A 23,223-nucleotide genomic window follows, 5' to 3' on the forward strand; every position below is an offset into this window, starting at 1 on the left:
GTGCTTTTCCAACTCTTTGACTGCCAACTTCTCACAAAAAAATGTTGTTTTTAGCTGTTAAATCAGTTTTTTGGGCTGCCATGATAATAAATGTGCCTTAGTTTTGCTGAGAAAGCTATTTGTACCAAAAAGATTGATTTCCCCAAGATTAGGTACAAGAATGTACAACATTTTAATTTTGTGCATGCACATAAGCCAAAATTTGGACTTGTGTTTTTTTTTTTTTTTTTTGCGATTGCCCTTTCTGAATTTTTTTTCTTGTTCCTTTCCTTTCCTTTTTCTCAGCCCTTTTACTCTTGCTACCTTTTGTGTTTCATATTCTTTCTGGCTGCTGTAAAAAGTTGGGTGTTAATTATGGGCAAAGCCTGGAAATGGATGGATGAGGTTTTTGTGATATCCAGAATAATCAAGGCTGAGGTAGGGGTTATCAGCCGAAGCCGAAGGCTGTGGCTGTTAACCCTCCTGAGACCTGGATTATTTTGGCTCTCACAAAAAACCGAATGTAATTATTGTCGTATTAGTATAGGTTATCATAGGGTTTTGAGTTCAATTTGGAATTAATTTGCACAAGTTCGTTTTTCAAAAAGGTGAAATTGCATGAGCTGTTTCAGTGAGTGCAATTCCAGCTTTTTGAAAAACTCACAAGTGCAAATTAACTCCAAATTGAATGAGAAAACCCATATGATTACTTAAGAATAACATTAAACATGAAAAAATTTGCATGAAAAAATTTCCAGGAATTCTCTGACAAGTGTATTAATAGATATTAAATTATTTTTGCAGCCTCTTGTTGTGAGCACAACTGATTCAGTGATATGTGTGAGAAATTTCACTACAAATGTGGTGAGGTTGAAACGATTTCATGTACAAGAACACCACAAGTATGACATTCTTGCTTCAAGACTTTGCAAGTTATTGTTAGATTCCCCAAGTCAGGAAATGCTACTGTCAGATGTACAGCAACACTTTGTAAGTATTCTTCATTTATAGCTTCAATGAATAGGTAGTGTTGTTAAGTATTTTTCAACATCTAACTTCTCCAGGCAGCAATTGCAGATTACTACATGGAAAATGCACATACAACTTTCATTAAGGAGTTGACTAGTATTAAGAAAAGAAATAAGTCAGTTTATATACTTCAATTAGTGAATGAGAATCGCACAAAGTGTTTTCCATGGTATAGTATGCTTGTTTTGTGTTAAGTATTGGTTGTTTAAGTTAGAACAATTTCAACCTAGGTTAATTTGTGTCAAATGGGAAGGGTGAGTCTGGAAAAAAAACCAAACTTCTCAGACCAACAAATGTGAGTAAATTTGTGTAGATTGTGTGGCCTATTCAGGGCTTTCATTAAGGGCTGTAACCCTTAGCACCTGCTATGGCTGAGTATGCTTGATTTTCCCTTGATGTTACGGGTAAAATTGCTTGTTGTCAATAGAATTCACCCAGAAAGCAACAAGTTTGCTACAGGTGTGGAGAACAAAGTAACAAGTGACTCAAAACATAATGACAGCCCTGCTAGTGGAGATGAAGGTAGAGAGCAGACATCAGTTGCTCAAATCTAGGTGAGTACAAAAACTCCCTAAAAAAAGATCTAGGGGGTTAGGGTTAGGGTTAGGGTTATAATTCAGGTTAGAGGGGTTGATATGGGATCCAGGATAGGGCATGGTCTAACCTACAATGACACATTAACCTAGGTTGAAGTCATTCTGACCTAAAGAAGAAATTGACCTACGACTTACAAGTCATATATTTGCAAAAGGTTCACAGTGATTATTTATTATAAGCATGTTTGAAACTGTAAATTGGGCAAACAAAAATAATGTTTACCCATTGACTGCCAGAGCTTTCTGCCAAAAATGCATTTTTTGGACATCTTGGAGATTTTCAGGCATGATATGAGCCAAATTAGCTCCAATCTACTCAAAAAGGCATTTGCAACATGATGGCATGCTTTTCTTTCCACTAGCATTGCATTTTATCAGTAAGTAATGAGATAATTAGATAATTAATTAGATACACGACCCCTCGAGCATGTAGTGCCTAAACGATAATCGTGTTTTAAATAAAGGATTTTACTTTACTTTACTATTTTTATTTATTTTGCTTGGGCATGTGCAGAAATCATAATTTTGAGATGAGAAAGTGACCTAAGTCTTTAGGCTCTTCGGTTTTTCTTAAATTTTTTTTTTTCGCCTTCCCTTTTTCTCCTTTTCTTTTCTTTTTGCTGCAGTGATTACTACTGGGCTTGCTTCTAGTTCAAAATATTGTGAGAAAGCGTCATTGAGACGGGCAATTTTTACCATGGAGTAGCCACGTGTAGCCAGTGCTAAATCCTTTAAAACTGTAAAATGTTTATTTGAATGAAATGATCACCAACCTTTTACACAAGCTTCACTAATGCAATCTTCAATCCAAGCTTCTAGGATGCTTGTGAGAGTGGAAATAACTCTCCAATGGGAACCTTCTCAGTCAAAGAGGAGGAAGAGGAGAAAAAATATCAAGATTTATAAGTGAATATTAAAAGACATCATTGTTGTGAAAATGTAACAGCAAAACTGATAAGTTGGAATCACACCTGAATTTTCAGCCCTATAGATCAGTGTATAAGGTGATGTGGTCCAATGAGCTCAGAATGAGAGAATATGTAAAAACCATTTCAGCTTTTTGAACACCCAGTGTCAGTGGAAACATAACTCTTAAAACTATTGAAGAATGGTTTTTTGTCCAGATATTAGTGTTAATACAATTGTACCATAGACACCAGTTATGTAGTTATTTCCTCTTTTGCTTTGAGAAGATCCATTGCTTTCTTTTGTAACCTAACTGTGAATGGTCTGGTTAAGTCTAAAATGTGTCTCACAATAACAAGAGTAACAATAAAGGAAAATGTGATTGCATTAATTAAGGCTTGTGCATCATTTCTGCTGTTTTGATTCCAGTTCCCATGGCTAGGAGCATTTCTGTTCATTGAAATGTCTTCAAGTGTAGCCACAACTGGGTAAAGAAGCTCCACGATTCGGTCCATACCAGCAATGCGCTCAATCCACCTTGTTAGACACACATTTACCAGAACAAAGTGGTTGGCAGCAGGCATTAATTCTCTAATCTTGCTGATCAAATGCTGCTGTCGCTTTGGAGAATTGTCAAAAAATTCTGAGAGCTTTCTTACAACACCCATCATGTTTGTAACAAGTGGTAATTGGCATGTGTCGGCGACACACAAGTTAAGCCTATGGTTCATACAGTGAACGTAAATAGCTTTGTCGTGTTCAGTCCTAATAAGGGATCAAGCTCCATTCAAGCAGCCAGACATATTGCCCGCACCATCATAACACTGGCACGACAGTCATCCATAGAAAGACCTAAATCAGTTACAGCACCAGTTATTAAATCTTTGATAGCTGCTCCTGTTGTTCCATCCTCACAATGGTAGAATCCCACAAATTCTTCTCTGACTGTTTTGGTCGAATTGAGAAATCTGATCACCACTGAAAGATTTTCTTTATTTGATATGTCAGTTGCTTCGTCAGACATGATAGAAAAATGTTTGCTATGATTGATTTCCTGTGACAAATTATTCAGTATGATAGCACCCACAGTTGTAATCATGTCATTTTGAATGGTTTTAGAAATATATGTGGCATTTCTGGGTGTAGTTTTCAGGTGATGTTGCCGTGTTTGGTCGCCGCTGTCAATTCCAAATTCTAACAGTGCCTGGAAATTACCGGAAAGACTGGCATCTTGCGGATCATCTCATCTACCTCTGAGGGCTATGTTGTTTTTACCACAGAAAATTATTGTTTTGAAAAGGGATTTCAGAATTTTGTGATTTCTGTGGATTTGTTGTTGAAGTAAGTTGTTAATCTGCTGATCAACTGGGACCGCTTCTCTTTTCATATTCTCAGAAAATTCTCCATTGCAATCACTGCTAAATTATGCATCTCACATTTCCTGCTCGCGTGTTTGGTAAAACGTGAAATGGTGGACGTCCAAAGTGTTAGTGGAGACTTGTACAATTTGTCTCGTTTATTCGTATTTCGCCCACACTGGACTCCAAACAAAACACATGGTAAACAAAATGCACCATTGAGATATTTAGAGTATGCTAGCCAGGGAAATCTTGTTAGCCAACCCCACACGAAATGGCGCTTAGAATTCGAACATTCCACTGACACTGGGAACTCAAATAACTCACCTGGTTTCCAAACATTCTCTGTTAACCTGAGCTTGTCCTGGTCTGAATATGTTCTCGTTTCCTTGAAAATCAAGCCGATATCGTTCACAGAGCAGTCCTCCTTTCGGCAAACTGGATCCGCAGCAAGTTACTGATGAACTTTGCACTAATCTGAACAACAACAAACAGAGGACTTTCGGGGAGAGGCTTCCCTTTATATAGGATTGTCAGTAGTTTCCATGCTAGTTTGCGGCCTGGTTAGCCAATCAAAACCGAGTTTGAATAGTTGGCAAAATAATGTGAGTGTTTCTGGCCAATCGGAGAGGGTTTTGAGTGATTTGTGAAAAGATCCATATACCAACCAGTCCCACCCACTGCGTACACATTTTTTCCAGTCGTGACAACGAATTTTTTCGTGTTGATCTCAGAAGTATCGACAAAGGATGAAAGCACGCAGACGGAAATTTGTCAAATTCGCGCAGGAAGGGCTAGATTTGCTGTGTAATCGACGGAATAATGAGATATGACATTTTTTTCTTTGTTTTATTTTATAATAAACAATGAAACAAGAAGGATAATTGATTTCTTGAACTACATAAAGAACCTGAGAAATAACAAACATAAATATTTGGAAACATTTGAGTGATTTCTGCAAATCACTTAAACTACTCTGGATTCACCCCTGCGTATTATAAAGGTTTTTGTTAGAGGAAATGTATGAGAATTTTGTTGGTACATAGGAAACTGTCCGTATTAGAGAGGTGTCCCTATGGAGAGGTTCAACTGTATCCAGCGGGGATACTCCCAGAAAAATTGGGTAGGGGTGTGTGGCCTGCTTCCCAAAACCCTTACCCTAAAAAAGGTAAAGTCTGCATACGAGCCAAGTGGCCCATCAGGCCGGAGCTTATCCCGGTTTCTGTAGCATGAAGCGACTAGGAGTATTTCTACTCCCCCCTGGATGGGATGCTAGTCCATCGCAGGGTTACCCCCAGCATTAAGTTTGCCGGTACCCATTTATACACCTGGGTGGAGAGAGGCACTGTGAGAGTAAAGTGTCTTGCCCAGGAACACAACGCAATGTCCCCGGCCAGGGCTCGAACCCGGACCGCTCAATCCGGAGATGAGCGCATTAACCATGAGGCCACCGCGCCTCCCAAAACCCTTACCCTATTATGACCAAAATCTGCGATATTCCCTACCCTATTTATGACCTGACAAAAAATTCGAAACCCTATTTATAACCTGACCCTTTAATCAAAACCTTGTTTCAGACCTGTGTTATAATCAATTCCCTAGTTCAAACCAATGTTAAATTACCATAAACATAATTTGTGAAGGCTGTTTGTTGATTTTCTTTTCGATTATGATGAAAAAGTGGCTTCTTCTTAAAAACATACCCATATCAAGGCTAGAGTGCAAAAATCATATCCTATTTATGACCAAAATGGCCAAAATCAGCTATAATCGATACCCTATTCATGACCAAAATGGCTGAAAAACCATACCCTTTGGAGCCACACATACCTATATAGCTGATATAAGGGAGTACCCCCCTCCCGGGAACTGTACCAATAAAATAAGCTTTTTTCCTGCCAAAATTGACTTTGTGGGATAACTATGTACTTTCCGACATCACTGTTTTTATCAAGGTTTTCATTAAGAGCTGGGCACCAGGCAAATTGACCAGCTGTGAGGATGATTTTGCCCTCCTGGTTTGGCCATCTACTGGAAAGTTTTTCTCACAAAGAAGTTCAGTTCAAAAAGGTTTTGCCTACCTGTGAAAACCAGTTGCCCTCCTGCTGAAAATGTTAATGACACCCCTGTTTTATACAGTAATGTGTAGAGGTGTGGTAGATTCTCTTGTTTCCACTTGATTTATTCTTCATAATGTTGTGACCTACTAATTTTCCTCCTCTAAATTTTTGTCCAGTCATTACACATGGTAGATATTAATGAGTTGAGCTGAACAGTTCCTATTCTCCAAAATTAGTGTTAGATAGTTACAGTTTAGTATACAGCACTTTTGAGAAAGGGTATCCTACAAAAGTGTAAAATAATCCTGACAGGTACTGTGGGGGTTGATGGTTTTCCGTTGCTTTATTGAAGTTCACAATGTTTCAGCACCATAGACAAAGCTAGCATGATGATACATCTTTTCCATGACTTCTGTTTTGCAGTTTGTTTTGAAATTCAGTAATCTCCAATTGAACAACAGCAAACTATCACCACCTATAATATGTCAAGGCATTGCATTAGACGTCCTTTCTCCAAAACAGCTGTCTACCTTAACCTACATATATTGATGCCTGACCCTTGACCAAAATTGGCATCACTTATACTCAAGTTCTACAGGTGAAAAAGATCTTTCTTATGATACCCAGATCAGAGTGATGGGGTCATGCTGATCAACTGAGCATTAAATATGCAGCCTCATGTACATAGATATAAACACTGGACCTTTATAGATTGTTCACTTCCGTTGTGCTACAACCATCGTTGATTTAGTTAATGTTTGATTTATGTTTCTTGGATGGCCGCTCTAGGTGTTTCATCATTGTAGATATATTTCTGAGCACGTTTCAGTCGATTGGGAGTCACATGTTTCAGGAGCCCTTCATAGTTTAACTTGGAGTATTTGGAGCTATTTTCTTTGGAATTTTTCATACCCGGTGTTAGAGATCAGATGTAAGTCGTTTTCTATTTTCTCTTCTTATAGTTTTATTCATTTCCATTTAGCTTGTTGTTCCGTGAGCCTCTTGTTACTCAACAATTGTCTATTGATTTCTAGTTTTTACCGTAAGTGGTATACAAACGGCCCAGCCAGATCTTCAATAGATCTTACTAGTTGGCGACTGTTGTGCCTCACTTTGGTTAAACTGGTGAACTCTGATGTACTGCACCTCCCATGTGCCACGTATGTTGGGAACACGACATGAAAGAAAAAGAAATATGAGTAAAAATTTCCTCAACTAGATTTGGCTTCTCTGTGGTAAGAATTCCCCGTGTTGATGATGCGTTCTCAGGAATTCTTGAATTGGAAGCAAGCCCAGTAGGAGGTCAACAAGTGGAGCAAAGAGATAAGAATTGAAAAAATCAAAGGCAAAAAAAAATTTAAAAAAATGAAAAGTCTAGGTCACTTTCTTGTCCAAACAATCTTACAATTGAAGATGTGAGTGGCAACTGTATTGGTGAAGACAAAAAATAATGTTGTCACCCATGTCACCATGTTCAGCTTGGGAGTTTTGCACAACTGCTCTTAATAAATTTTTCCTTTAGGAGTATATGAAAGAATATTCAACAAATCAACCACATTAACTAGGCGCGAATGTCATTCCACTTTGTGACTTGGTCAGTTTGCGACATGGAGAACTTTGTACATTGCACTTGATTGCTTGAGTAGGAATATCCCTGAAGTATCCAATTGATAGAAAAAGGTTAAATCAAGTCTGAACTCATGTGTAAGGGTAAATCTTTTTTACTATCTCAGAGTCTTGAGATGTTTTCAGAATGAGACACGGTGGAATAATCCACTAGTCTGCCAAGATCGCCACCAATTTTGCTGTTGATCAGCCATCATCAAAAGGCCAAATTTAATCAGTTTTTGTATACTATTAGCGTAAAAAAGTTGACAGTGCTTGTAATTAAGTTTTGAATTTTATTATTAAGCAAAAATCTCATGTCTAGTGGCATTCTAAATAAATATTGTGGTTAATAATATCCACTTGAATGACTAATCCATTAAATGATGTCATAGCCTGCTAACCAACATTTCAGTACAGTTTGAACAGAATTTGTCTCATATTCATTGTCATCTGTTGCTTTGGCTTTAGTTTCAGTTCAAAGATTATGACACTATATCCAACAAGACAAGTTAGTACCTCGTACAGGTGTATGATGAACTGTTGTCAAATGATTGCAAGTATTTGTTTGACAACAGTACTCTTCTTGTTTTCTTGTTTGCTTTGGCAGAGTGAGTTAAGGGTGAATGTCAAGAGTGTGAGAAGGGTAAGACAGTTTCTGCAACAGGCAGGATATGTAGTGGAAGAGAAAATCCCAGGATCTTGTGATACAACAGAAAGCAGCAACTGGAGCCCTCCAAAGAAAAGGAAAAGGCAGGCAGAATCTGCTGGAGGAAATCCTATTTGCACAGTAAAAATACGACTGCTCAAGCCATTTGTTCTCAAAACTGACTGTATTCAGCAGCCTGACGATGCCAATGAGGATGAGGAGGATAATAGTGATGCTGATGATGATTATGAAGGTGATGACAATAGAGATGATGGAGAGGACGCAATGTGGAGTGAAGGTAATTATTGCATGTGGAAAGTGATTGCAGTGTTGTCAAACGTTCTCCATGTTTGTTTGGTGGTTGTTGTTGTATGATGAATTGTATGTTGTATGATTATTGTTTAATGTTTATCGCATTCTTTCCCTTTTGATTGAATTGTAAGCCACATCATTTAACTCAATAATTATTAGTTTAGCTGTCTTGTATTGTCACTGAAAAGCCCCCTCAGGGGGTGTAAATAAACTATTGTTGCTGTTGTTTTGTTGCATAACTATGTTCATGGTTGACTGGATCATTCGGTGACTCACAAAATGATTGTTGAGCTTTGTAACAGTGCCCCTTGTCACGGGATTGTTCTTTAACTCTCTGGATCCCCTATTACCCCTTGAAAGAACAACTTTTAGAGCAGTTGTTTGACTCATAAAATGTAATATACACCTAAGAAGTCATCTAAAAATAGGTCCGCAATGCGTACTTGTGGTCTTATGCTTAGTTTTATTAACTGCGCGGCCATGGGCCAAGCGCGGTTCATGTTCTACCCTTGGTTTATTTTTTTTAATTTTTTTTTTTGTCGGAGGCCAGATGCAGATCTCCACTCGGCCAACTTTGCATTACGCAACCTGTAATGTTTACTCGCCAAACCTTGTTTCTTCAGGGTCAACAGAAATCTCAGATTACAAAATCACGCCGAACCTACACGTTGCAAAAAAATCTCTTCAAAACCCTGATTTCGAAGCGATATATCACTTTAGCGTTAATAGCTACCACACATCGGCAGAAGGTAAATCTATTCCTTAACAATCCAGCTTTATCGTGCTAAAATTTCAGCGAAATCGAACAAAACCGGAATTAATTAGAATTTTTTTGTGACCTCACTCCCCAGACTTGACCTAACAAAGGGAGCAACGGTCGCCCATAGCAACCGAAAAACACGAACATAACAAAGCCGACGTTTCGGCCAAAAAACTCCAGAATTATCGCCTGAGAGCTTAAACTTGAATGGGAACATCTTTTTTGAACTTTTTTCAACTCATTTAGACGAAAGAATGGCCTCGGCAGGCCACAAAAATGACCAAGAGAAAAAACAGAACAAGACAGCAGAACAAACCGATAATATTTCACCACGTGGCTTTCGGCACGAAAATGAAAATACAGCTTACTCCTGGATAAATTCAGCCTTAGAAGCCACCAACTGGTCCCATATTACTTTCTGTATCCTTACAAATGTCCTGACTTCCATCTCCGAAAGATTTTGCCCCAATTTTGAGCAAATAAACATTTCGTCGACGGTGACCGCCATTACGGTGGCTTGCATACTAAATTAGCTAACTTGACAAAATTCTCCCGAGGGGGGATATGACGAAAAGAGCTGAAAGATGGCCTATAATTGGCTAATGATGAGATCATCGAAAGTAACGCCAATTTTCTGTCACGTTTTCAATCTGTGGTCACTGGAGTGACCAAAATCGATACATCGGTCGGGATAGAGTTTTATTATTAAATTATATGACTTGTGTGACTACTTTGCTAGCCCTTTACTCGTGGAAAACACCAATTAAATTTAATCATGACTTTTAAGAAAGAAAGCTGCTGTTAATAGTGTTATTATCGTGTCATTTATATCGTTCATGCCCATAACTGCTTTGGAATGTGCACTGCGTTCCGACGGTAGTGCTAAGCAAACAGTTAAATTTTAAAAGTGCGGTTTTAAGATCTAACAGATCTTCTTGTTTTTTTTTTTTTTTTGTCGGAGACCAGACGCAGATCTCCACTCGGCCAACTTTGAATTACGCAATCTGTAATGTTTACTCGCCAAACCTTGTTTCTTCAGGGTCAACAGAAATCTCAGATTACAAAATCACGCTGAACCTACACGTTGCAAAAAAATCTCTTCAAAACCCTGACATCGAAGCGATATATCACTTTAGCGTTAATAGCTACCTCATATCAGCAGATTAAAATCTATTCGTTAACAATCCAGCTTCATCATATTAAAATTTCAACGCAATCGAACAAAACCAGAACTAAATATTGTTAGATTTTTTTTGTAACCTAGCTTCATTGCTTGAGTCGACAAAGGAAGCGACGGTCGCCCATAGCCACCGAAACACATTAACATAACCAGTGAACCTATGTTTCGGTCAAAAAAATCCAGGATTATTGCCTGAAAGCTGAAAATTCAAGAGGAACATCTTTTTTGAACTTTTCTCAAGTTATTTAGACGAAAAAATGACCTCGGCGGACTCCAAAAGAGAAGGAAACAAAAAACAGAACGAGACAGTGAGAAGAGCCGATAATTTATTCACCGCGTGGCCTTACTTACGTTCAAGTTAAAAAAACCTTACTTCTGGATAATTTCAGCCTTACAAGTCAGCAACTGGTCCCAAATTACTTTCTGTATCCTTACAAATGTCCTGACTTCCATCTCCAAAAGATTTGGCCGCAATTTTGTAGCAAATAAACATTTTGCCGACAGCAATCACCATTACGGTGGCTTGCAACTAATTCGCTAACTTTACAAAACCCTCCCGAGGGGGGGATATGACGAAAAGAGCTGAAAAATGATGGCCGGAAATAGAGTCATTTTCTCAGCTTCCAGTGTGCCAAATTTGCTGGAAATAGGTTCAAAACCGATATCTTTTTTTCATTTTTTTTTCTTCGGGTCACTCATGCTACCAAAACAGTTAACTTTTAAAAGCGCGGTTGTAAGATCTTAAAGATCTTCTTGTTACATTCGGTTGGAATGCTGTTTTTAAATGTCACTATCTAGGAGTTGAATTGCTAATAATAGATTTAGCCAAGCCTAAAAGTGGAGCCCTGAGCCAGGTTAAGCAAGAATTTTGATTTCAGTTTTGTAACTTTGAGGTGAAGGTTTCTGTTTATGTTGGTTGCCCTTCTGTTTTGAGTTTGGTCAATCTCAAACCACACAAAACAAAAGCAGTGAAAAACATTTTACACAAGAAAAGATTAAACATAATTCCTATTTACAAGGCTAAAAAAGGTGAAAAAGTAAAAAAACACTGAACGTTTTTGACACTAGGTCATCATCAGGGTAAGAAGAAGAAAAAGACCTGCCACTTCAATGGCCACCTCTACAGACGAATTGGTGAATGTCGTCACAAATATCTTCATGGCTAAATTGGAATCAGATGTTGTCCGATCCTTTAACCTACCATTCTATGATCGGTATGTTGATGATTGTTTCTCCAAAAGAAGAAAGGTAGCCCGATGTTCTGCTTGAACATCTTAACGATTTCCATCCTAACATTGTTTGCTCTGTGGAAGAAAATCCTGACCATTTCCTTGACACTTCTTTCAGTTATGAAAACAATTTGACTGCAAAGTCTACAAGAAATCGGGAAAATTAGCTACACATTGGAAGTTGGAAATTCCCACAAAATGGAAAAGAAATTGTATCATTGCCGCCTTCCACAGAGCCAAAAGTATCTCTTCTGATTTTAACAATGCAATCAAAACAATTGAAAAATCTCTTTTAAATGCTGGATATACTAAGTGCTTTATTTCCCAAAGAGTGAACAGGTCCCTAAATGATTCGCCTGTAGACGATGTTTTAATTTCCAGTTTCCTCTTTGAAGAACACAACAAAGTTTTCATTAAGCTCCCTTACTGTAATAACAATGAAAAACCTTAGTAAAGCTTTCATTTCCAAACTAAACAATTTCACAAATTCCAAGTTCATTTTTATTATCCTGTGGCAAACAAGACAGATCAAAAGCCTTTTCCACCTTAAAGACAAAAACACTCACTGATCACACGCAGTCTATGCATTCTCTTAGCTGGCACATACTTTGCACGGCTCAATCCACTGGAAAGTATAGAATCCTAGAAGGCCTAATGATCCAACAATGGAAACCATCTTTAAACAGACAGGTTCATTGCTACATTGCAAAATTGTTCCCAGTGGAAGGTGTGTAACTGATATATTAAATACACAATTAGGGGACAGTCTTTACTTGCCCTAATGATGACCTGGTGTCAAAAACATTTGGGGTTTTTAATTTTTTAAACCTCTTTTAGCCTTGTAAATGTAAATTATTTTTAAAACCAAAGCGAATATATTGGACAAAAGTTTAAACTTAGATTAACTTTTAATCCTGGGTTAACGTTAAGGTATCATGGTAGGTAAATTTTTACGAAAAATGTGAAAACTCTTTTTTTTTGCTGTTCAAATTGAGAAGACTGAGATAAATATTTTGCAAAAAGATTGGGGAAAAAATGCTTTTTTACTTTTTAAGATAAAGAGAAAAACTATTTTTGAATCCCATTAACCCCTTACGGCATGTTGACACGTCTAATTAAAATTCACCGTCAGTTGTCACGTGTAATACGAATTGCGGTGTGATATTTCATTTGTGCATGTGAACTGTTCTCGATCTAGTTGTTTTATCGCAACTTAGTTTTGTTCTTGTCAAAGTTTCTTTATGTCAACACACATGTATAATGGTGATTCTGAATCAAGCAAATCTCTGTCTTATAAGACGCACTCTCTTTGCTCGGCATCTTTGAGACCCAGTTGTTTGAGTCCAGAATCACCATTATACATGCGTGTAAGGTGGGTCCGATTGCCCACCCAGATCTTGATTGTGGCCCTTGATCAAGCAAATCTTTGTGTCATAAAATGCCTTGCTTCGCGTGGGTTTGATTTTTGATCCAGAATTTTTTTCAGTTGAACAGGGCACCTGCTTTAGTATAGCAACGAGCGAATACTGTGGGCGCACAGTATATGGCTGTTTAAAAAGTGTGATTGTACAAAAACTGCGCTAATGAATTATGAGCCGCCAATGAATAGAATAGAATTGCTGATGATTGCCCATTCAATTTGTATCATTCGTGTGCCAAAAAGATTATGAAGGGGAATATTAGGCTAAAAAGGTAATGGAGTTTTGGTTGAACTAGTGAATAATAATGCCAAAAGCTCAATTGAACAGTCTGCAGTCTCATGTATACAAAATGCCCCTTCCTGTGAAAGCGAGACTGAGAGGACCTTCTGCAAAAATAGTTTTGGGAAAAAAATGTGCCAGGCCAAGGAAAAGCTAGTGGAGATTGAGCTCTCGACAGATGGCGCCATTTTTTTGAGACCTAAGGATTGAGGACTTTGTGGCTAAAGGTGTAAGGATTGTGGGAGAAGCTAATTAAACGAGACGCAGGGTTTGATATAAAATGTCCAACGTTGAGGAGAGAGAGAAACTAAGAAGTGCTTTTATCGAAAAGGCGGCCAAGGTAGATGAAAGCCTCAAAGCCATAGTTGTCTGCTTGGAAAAGCTAGAAGAGTCTGACAAAATTTTAAGGAGCTTTGCCGCTTTTGAAGCAGGGTTTTTGGCTGCAAGGCTAGCTATCGGTATAACGAGGCTAGCCTTCGGCCTTGACAAAAAAGAAAGCAATTGAAGATTAACCCTATTTGCATATAACAAAATGGGCCGCAGAAGAAAAGGGCCATTTGAATAAAACCGAAAGAAGCCCAAAATTTTCAGGTCCACAAAGGAAAGAAAATATTGGCGGAGTGGCATGCGCCCCATTGATCAAAAACATTCATTATTTTTACCTGCTAATGTTGTTGACGAGATGAAACTGATGAATCAGCAAGAGGTCGCCAATATTCTCTTGTCAAAAGAAATGTAAACAGAGGCGGGTGATGGTTTACCCAAGCATGTCTGAGCGTGTAATATTTTGCCCTGGGGCAATCAGCTGTTTATTTTTTTCACTCTAGTGGAAGCTCTATATTTTACAGCTTTTCGTGCCCGATTTTTCCTAGAAAAAAGGTGAAAAGTATCATTTTTATTGACCAGGCCAAGAAGAAATGCCATATTCTAGCAAGCTGTCGGCAAAAAAGAGAAATCTGCCAATAAAATTCCTCTTGTCTTCAACATTTGTGATGTCCTTGAAAATTCCTGATGGCGTCAACTGAAGCCAAGAGGAATGCAACCAGCTTTAACTGAAGCTAAGAGGAATGTGCAACCGTAAGCTGTAGTCTGAAGGCCTTAAACAAACTAAAGCACGTCAACAACTTTGCGTGTTTTATCTTGCATGTTTCTCTGCCACTCAGGTGTGAAATATTCATTCACGAGAAACACCATCAAGTGGAAACTGACAATCATGTTTTTATAATATGCAAATGAAACTTTGTGTTTTCAAATGTCAATTCGAAGCGGCAGGGTCGGTTATTTTTTTTATCAATTCAGCTTCAACTTTGCTGCGGAGATCTTTCTCCAGTTTGTCAACATCAACAATCTTTCTGCTCGATGGTTGGTGAAGCAGCTTGGCTCAGAGTTGTTCCTTCAGGAAGTTGTACTGCTGAAACTCGGAAAGAATGATGTCAAACCTGTGGGCAGACACGGCATTGTTATTCAAAGCTTTGGATAACAGCCTGCAGATTATGTCACGTTTGGCGATGGCGAGTGTGTTAATCTCTTGATGCTTTTTAATTTTTGCTTCAAGTTTCCTGTTGACAATTATTAGCCCTGAAGAAACAAGAGCAAAACAGCTGCCAACGCCACTTAATGGACAGAGCCAAACCAAAGCTTGTGCTTGAAAACGGTGCTGACAGAACACTGGAGCCTGGAGCACTCCAGTTAATGAATGTTTTTGCCCGTTTGTATTTTGTCTTGAGGTGATAGTGGCCGACCTCTTGGTCCAAAACTTTGGCTATCTTGTCGATCTTTTGCAAATGGAAATTTTCAGCCGGTGCCGTCAGTACAGGACAGAGAGGCTCCCAAGAGCTTTCAGGAGGAGTGGAGGGCAGAACGTTTGCAGACGACATGGTATAAAAAGCGTTAATTAATTTCCAATTCAAATTCCAGGGGCAAGCCTTTGAAATCAAAGAGCTTGCCATCTTCATCTTTGACGCTGACAGTTATGCTATTTACATGGGCATCCGTTGAACAGTCACACAACACCTGTTGTGGGGTAGAATCGTAGCTTACTTTTGCATAAGGCAAGCCTTTTATATCAAATTTAGCCAAAACATCTGATCTCTTCCCGTTTAAAAAGTTTTTGGTTTTGTCAAGCAGATCGCAATGAATAAAATATGTTGTTGGAGATGTAAGCTGTTTTACGAATGTTATAAAATTTAAATTCCGCCCAATACCAAGCAAATGAGCTAAATCACACTCAAGGGTAATTGGTGTTAACCAAAAATTTTTGATTACGAGCTGACCAACAGTTTGATTTGTTTCTGTTTACAGTTTGTAATCATATTTTGCGAACAGGCCACATATTTCTTTTGCCAAGCCCTCTAAAGTGTAATGCCCTGGAAGAATTTTAGAAACCTGCTTAGTTGGGGCATCTTTGTCCCCCAACTCAGCTGAACCTTCGTTTTTCAGAGTGTGCCAGCTGTTGTACAAACTGCAAGAGAGGAGTCTGATGAAATGTACCTTCGGGATCTGCTCCTCAAAGTACACAGTTTCTCCGTTATTTCACGTGACAATCGTAAGCACCACCATTATATTGTACAAATAAAGCACATTCAAAATGGATAGTGCCGCGTTCAAGGACTTTCAAAAATGGGTGCAAAGGCCTGATACGAAAGCCAAAGAAGCTGCAGCCCAGACAAGTGCGTGGGCCGCATTCACAAAACAGTTCCCGAATGCTGGTAAAGACCAATTCGTGGCACAAATTGATATTGATGAAAAGCGGAATGTGTCAGCAGAAATGTTCTTCAAGGCAGGAAAAGGTTGCCTTGAAAGCGTGTTTGGTTCAGACAGGTACTTTTAGAGTCAGTCAATGAAAGCTGCGCTCGGTCTGATGGGCGTGGCAGGCTTTCCCTATCAATTGTCGCCAATGAAAACTGAAATAGTACTGCCCATCCTAGCTGTAGATTTCACAGAAGCCGCGCTAAGCCTTAAGAAAATATTTGACCAAAACATAAACATCTACGTGACCCCAGACACCTTCCTGACAAAATTCAGAGAAATCATCCAACAAACAAAACTCAGGCACAGCACGGCGGCCGAATCCAAGAAGTGGCTGGGTGGGCCCCACATGTCATATTGGCCACAACAACTCAACTTTGCTGTATTCTGTGCGACACAAGGCTGTGGAATTTCTCGAGAAATCTTTGACAGCGGGCTGGCACTGCCACCGCAAATAAGAACTTTTTATCTATTCCACGTGTATTTTAAGGTCAGGCGAATTTTGTACCAGCTTGGTGGCATTAAGCGCTTTGCCAGGCGATCCAACATTCAATAAATCTGATAATCATTATGACGTGGCTTCATACAAAAGAATATGCGACAAATTTGGAATAAATTCGAGTGATTTTCACTTCACAACGGGAAAAACCAGGGCTTGGGAAGCGTATACATTGGCTTGACAGGGTACGGGTCAATGAAAACAGGAACCGCTTCTCCAGGAGGGTTCTGTAAATTCAGTGATGAAGGCAAAGCGGCAAGCAAAGGAAATCTGCTTTCTTTCATTGAGCCTGATGCCGTGGCCCAGTATGACTGGTTCGCCCAAAACACAGCTGACGTTTCATACCCAAACACAGCATCGTGGGTGTGCAAGTCAACGTGTGCAGCAGTATTCTTGGAGAAGGCGGCCGGGCGAAAGAAGCCCAGAGCGAGTTTCTGGTTTTGATGGAAGATGTGATCAGACAGCCAGACTTGTCTCAGAGCATTCAAAGGTATCAGCTGATGGTGGATCAAGCGAAGGTCAGACTCAACCTTGCAGTGTGCCCCGGGGTGTGGCTGATGCCTGCAAGAATGGTCATCAACACAGAAAGCACGGCTGGTTACAACAATAGGCTGAAACAGGCTGTTGCTGGAATGAAACTGGGGGTGAACAATGAGGTGAATCCAGACAAAAAAATCTGGGCCAGAAAACGATGGAAGGCGGCCCATCAAAAATCAACCTGCCAAACAGCCATCCTTCCAACCTGATTCATGCTGGGGCCTTGCCACAGCATCACAAAGCAGCACAGGCTGAATCAGCTTCTGCTTCCACAAGTGAAAGCACTGGTTCAGTGCCCCTGGAAAAGGACAAAATGCTGCAACATGAAATCAACAAAACAGCTGTCATTATAGGTGTGGTAGGGCTAGGGGCGTTGCTATTCATGGCAGTGCATTAACTTTGCTGCGGCTAGGCCGCAGCCGGCTGCTTTTTGATATGTTTTTCGAATAAAAATGCCACCACAGCAAGAATCGGCAGCCAGGTGTGCTCGGCGAGATAGCTGATCACTTGCCCCGCAGTTTTGAAACGAAGGCTCGCAACCTGGCTGATCAGCCCCGGCAGCATTGAACCAAGCTTCACACCTATTTCTTTGAGTCTGTACCCCAAAGCTTTGCTGGTGGCTTTCAAAGCCTTAGTAACTGAACTGATGACAACCCCCGATTGTGACCCCCGCGGCAACAGCAGTCACCGTCGCTCCATATTTTTTGAAGATCTCTTTGATGCTTTCCGAGAGAGGCCGCGCCCTTACTCTTTCCTTAACCTGAGTTTGCAAACGTGTAAGCTCCTCGTTTATTTCTGCTACTCTTTCTTTTCTTATAAGATTAAATTTTGAAATACAGTTGACAATAAAGATTAGCGAAAAAACTGAGCAACGACGTTTCGGTGTCATCCTGGCACCATTTTCAAGTTAAAAAATATTTGTGCGAAAAGTAAACTAATTTATACCAATGGTAGAGGTGCGAAATTGAATAAATTAACATTAAGATAGCTGTTCAATGTTCATGTTCATTCCAATGAGGTGTCAAACACTGGTAATGAGTTCAGTGTCTGTTCAAAGCCTAAACAAATACTTTTGCGCGAATGGAGTCTGACTGTGTGTTAAGGCTCGGTTTCTTCTTGCGAATCCACAACATTTCGTGGATCAAGCAATCGAACTTTCCCTGACATTTCTTTAGGATCTTAAAGTTGTTAGTCAGGTCACCAACTGTATCAACTCGGTGTTCATTTTGAAGGTGTTTTCCGATGGCGGTAAATCGGTGTTCCTCAATGCACTTGTAAAGATGACGGCTAGTGTAACCGACGTATTCTGCATCACACAGATCACATATATAGTTATAAACAACGCACTGTTGATTGATCAAAGGTGGTTTTGGCTCTTGTACTTTGAGATCATCGCCAATTTTACGGCTTCTGAACACCGGCTGTAGTTTGTGATCAAGTTTATTACTCAAGTCCGAGAGATGTTTCTTTACTATGTCCGCTGATTTCTGGTCTTTAAAAGGCAGGACAATGCGGTAGATATTCTCTGTTGGAGGCGTCGATCTTGTGTCTGGTGACATCACTGAATTAACGAAACGGGTGATGGTGGAGTTCACAAGAGAATCTGAGTACTTGAGGTTAGAAAAGATCAGTTTAAGGCGTTCGCATTCTGTTGAGAATAGTTCCCATGTTGAGGACAAGCGGTAAGCACGGTTTAACATGGTTGTAACTAAAGATCTTTTATAGCGGTTGTCGACATGACTTTGGTGGTGTAAGAGGAGACCAGTGTTTGTGGGTTTACGGTAAACACTTGTTACCAGCTTGCAGCCCTTCTTGCATATTTCAGTGCCGACAAATGGTAGCTTACCGTTAGATGCGATCTCCATGGTGAAGGATATGGATGGATGACAGTTGTTCAAAGTCTTCAGAAAGGCTTCTGCGGTTGGTATGTCTTTCATTGTGGCTAGTGTATCATCCACGTAGCGTCTGTAGAAGTCTGGCAACTTGTTCTCGTTTTGTAGCTTTTCCTCGATAGAACAAAGAAAAGTATTGGCCATTAGGGGACCCAAGGGAGAGCCCATCGCTACTCCATGAATTTGTTGGTAGAGTTGACCGTTAAATTGAAATAGCTGGTCCTTTGTTGCTACTGACAACAGTCCAATTAGATCAGCTTTGCTGATGTTCAGATGGTGTGTTTTGTTGAAGCAATTGTCAACAAAAGCTCTATCAGCAAGGATCTCGATGGTTTCTTGTAGTGGAACGTTCGTAAATAGCGAAGAGACATCATAAGATACTAGGATGTCAGATTCGTTGAGGCTCAGGTTGCGAATCTCATCAGCGAAGGAAAATGTGTCGGATATTGTGTAGCTGTTGATCGACAGGGGCTTCAGTTTATCGTCGAGCCATCTCGTGAGGGCGAAGTTGTAAGTACTTGTGGCGGATAGAATGGGCCTCATCGCCAGTTTTTCTTTATGAGTCTTTGGTAGACCATAAAGATGGGCGAGTTGTGATCCTTTCGGGCAAACTGAGTCGGCAATCTGTTTTGGGAGAATTTTGCGCACGACAGATTCAAGGTGTTTCTCTTTCTGCAGTAAAGGGTGGTAGTTTTTGAGCGGTCGTCCACGCGTCTTGGGTCTCTCCGAACTTACGGCGGTAAATTTAGCTGTATCGTTGATGGAAGATTCACTCAAAAGGCGAACATATTCTGCCTTATCCATAACAACTACTCCTGTACCTTTATCTGGTTTCGTGATTACGATGTCATCTCTTCGTTTTAGTTGCTCAATAGCTCTTTGTAGCGCTTTCGGTGGTTTGGGGGCTTTGCACTCGATGTAGTTAAGCGCGATCGATCGAAAGGTCGCCGCAGCTAATTCCTTCTTATCATCGGATAATGAAGGCTCCATTTGCCAGAAGGCTTTCTCGAAGCTAGCTTGAATGTCCATTGAAGAGATGCGTTGCGGCAAAGAAAATTTCAAACCTCGACACAGAACAAGCTTCTGGAAGAATGAAAGCTTGTAGGAGGAAATGTTCTGGATATGTTTGTCCACATCGTGATCTTTGTTTAGCAGCTTCATGATTTTGTTGATATGGCCGCTCATCATTTTCTCATAGTGCTTTTTGCGGAGGTTAACCATTGTTCTCAGGATGCACATGTATTGGAGCTATGAACAATTCTGGCGTATTTCAACGTAGATTCCGTTAAGTTCCTTCTTCAGTGTTGCATTTTGAAGACTGAAGACTTGAAGACTGCAGCAAGAAACAAATCCAATGCGATGGAGCCATCGAGTTTCTTCAACTTTGCCAGAATTTCGAACTAACTCCTACCTTCGCCAAAGTTGATCAAACAAAGCATATGAAATGGTCAAAGGCTTCCGAGCAATTTTCAACTAATGTCATCGCAGAAGAACTAAGGGCAAAAGTAAAGCAAAATGCGACACTGAAGAAGGAACTTAACGGAATCTACGTTGAAATACGCCGGAATTGTTCATTGCTCCAATACATGTGCATCCTGAGAACAATGGTTAACCTCCGCAAAAAGCACTATGAGAAAATGATGAGCGGCCATATCAACAAAATCATGAAGCTGCTAAACAAAGATCACGATGTGGACAAACATATCCAGAACATTTCCTCCTACAAGCTTTCATTCTTCCAGAAGCTTGTTCTGTGTCGAGGTTTGAAATTTTCTTTGCCGCAACGCATCTCTTCAATGGACATTCAAGCTAGCTTCGAGAAAGCCTTCTGGCAAATGGAGCCTTCATTATCCGATGATAAGAAGGAATTAGCTGCGGCGACCCTTCGATCGATCGCGCTTAACTACATCGAGTGCAAAGCCCCCAAACCACTGAAAGCGCTACAAAGAGCTATTGAGCAACTAAAACGAAGAGATGACATCGTAATCATGAAACCAGATAAAGGTACAGGAGTAGTTGTTATGGATAAGGCAGAATATGTTCGCCTTTTGAGTGAATCTTCCATCAATGATACAGCTAAATTTACCGCCGTAAGTTCGGAGAGACCCAAGACGCGTGGACGACCGCTCAAAAACTACCACCCTTTACTGCAGAAAGAGAAACACCTTGAATCTGTCGTGCGCAAAATTCTCCCAAAACAGATTGCCGACTCAGTTTGCCCGAAAGGATCACGACTCGCCCATCTTTATGGTCTGCCAAAGACTCATAAAGAAAAACTGGCGATGAGGCCCATTCTATCCGCCACAAGTACTTACAACTTCGCCCTCGTGAGATGGCTCAACGATAAACTGAAGCCCCTGTCGATCAACAGCTACACAATATCTGACACATTTTCCTTCGCTGATGAGATTCGCAACCTGAGCCTCAACGAATCTGACATCCTAGTATCTTATGATGTCTCTTCGCTATTTACGAACGTTCCACTACAAGAAACCATCGAGATCCTTGCTGATAGAGCTTTTGTTGACAATTGCTTCAACAAAACACACCATCTGAACATCAGCAAAGCTGATCTAATTGAACTGTTGTCAGTAGCAACAAAGGACCAGCTATTTCAATTTAACGGTCAACTCTACCAACAAATTCATGGAGTAGCGATGGGCTCTCCCTTGGGTCCCCTAATGGCCAATACTTTTCTTTGTTCTATCGAGGAAAAGCTACAAAACGAGAACAAGTTGCCAGACTTCTACAGACGCTACGTGGATGATACACTAGCCACAATGAAAGACATACCAACCGCAGAAGCCTTTCTGAAGACTTTGAACAACTGTCATCCATCCATATCCTTCACCATGGAGATCGCATCTAACGGTAAGCTACCATTTGTCGGCACTGAAATATGCAAGAAGGGCTGCAAGCTGGTAACAAGTGTTTACCGTAAACCCACAAACACTGGTCTCCTCTTACACCACCAAAGTCATGTCGACAACCGCTATAAAAGATCTTTAGTTACAACCATGTTAAACCGTGCTTACCGCTTGTCCTCAACATGGGAACTATTCTCAACAGAATGCGAACGCCTTAAACTGATCTTTTCTAACCTCAAGTACTCAGATTCTCTTGTGAACTCCACCATCACCCGTTTCGTTAATTCAGTGATGTCACCAGACACAAGATCGACGCCTCCAACAGAGAATATCTACCGCATTGTCCTGCCTTTTAAAGACCAGAAATCAGCGGACATAGTAAAGAAACATCTCTCGGACTTGAGTAATAAACTTGATCACAAACTACAGCCGGTGTTCAGAAGCCGTAAAATTGGCGATGATCTCAAAGTACAAGAGCCAAAACCACCTTTGATCAATCAACAGTGCGTTGTTTATAACTATATATGTGATCTGTGTGATGCAGAATACGTCGGTTACACTAGCCGTCATCTTTACAAGCGCATTGAGGAACACCGATTTACCGCCATCGGAAAACACCTTCAAAATGAACACCGAGTTGATACAGTTGGTGACCTGACTAACAACTTTAAGATCCTAAAGAAATGTCAGGGAAAGTTCGATTGCTTGATCCACGAAATGTTGTGGATTCGCAAGAAGAAACCGAGCCTTAACACACAGTCAGACTCCATTCGCGCAAAAGTATTTGTTTAGGCTTTGAACAGACACTGAACTCATTACCAGTGTTTGACACCTCATTGGAATGAACATGAACATTGAACAGCTATCTTAATGTTAATTTATTCAATTTCGCACCTCTACCATTGGTATAAATTAGTTTACTTTTCGCACAAATATTTTTTAACTTGAAAATGGTGCCAGGATGACACCGAAACGTCGTTGCTCAGTTTTTTTGCTAATCTTTATTGTTAACTCTTTCTTTTGTCGCTTCTTTGTCGGCGGGCGTGGAGTCTTCAGATAGGATGATATCCCAGACTTGATCTTTTTCACGCTGCAGCTCGCTTTCTCACTCTCTCGTCTCATCCAAAGGCTGTGTTCTGGTGAACCTTTGTTCCATGGCATTTCCTTTCACTTCTTTTTGCTGTGACATGCACGTTGAGGCGGTTGACTGCTGCTTGTGCTTTGTCTTGTTTTTTAACTGTTTTTTAAGAGCGGCTTCTCCTTTTTTCAAGCTTTGCAAGCTTGGTCTTCAACGCATTTTGCTGTGTCTTAATGGAG

At 40.1% G+C, this 23,223-nt stretch overlaps 2 protein-coding genes and 1 pseudogene across 4 annotated transcripts in view; 1 reads left to right on the top strand and 2 right to left on the bottom strand.

Annotated features, from left to right (window-relative positions):
* LOC145503083 (general transcription factor 3C polypeptide 1-like) overlaps window positions 1–23,223 on the top strand; it is a 280,887-nt gene that overhangs the window by 37,780 nt on the left and 219,884 nt on the right. For both annotated transcript variants that reach the window (XM_081482517.1, XM_081482518.1), the window contains exons 5-6: window positions 784–969; window positions 8,144–8,480. In XM_081482517.1, coding sequence (XP_081338643.1) covers window positions 784–969; window positions 8,144–8,480 — 523 coding nt within the window. The remainder of the gene's footprint in view (window positions 1–783; window positions 970–8,143; window positions 8,481–23,223) is intronic.
* The window catches only part of LOC145503102 (52 kDa repressor of the inhibitor of the protein kinase-like), a 489,168-nt pseudogene continuing 467,513 nt past the window's right edge, over window positions 1,569–23,223 (bottom strand). Inside the window, exon 3 of the transcript XR_014051421.1 lies at window positions 1,569–5,106. The product of XR_014051421.1 is annotated as a 52 kDa repressor of the inhibitor of the protein kinase-like (transcript). The remainder of the gene's footprint in view (window positions 5,107–23,223) is intronic.
* On the bottom strand, window positions 18,203–20,278 carry LOC145503087 (uncharacterized). Its single transcript, XM_081482524.1, has one exon. The coding sequence runs from the start codon at window positions 20,276–20,278 to the stop codon at window positions 18,206–18,208; it is 2,073 nt and encodes a 690-aa protein (XP_081338650.1). The 3' UTR covers window positions 18,203–18,205.

Source organism: Orbicella franksi, chromosome 11, assembly GCF_964199315.1.
Source record: "Orbicella franksi chromosome 11, jaOrbFran1.1, whole genome shotgun sequence".
Taxonomy (NCBI): domain Eukaryota; kingdom Metazoa; phylum Cnidaria; class Anthozoa; order Scleractinia; family Merulinidae; genus Orbicella; species Orbicella franksi.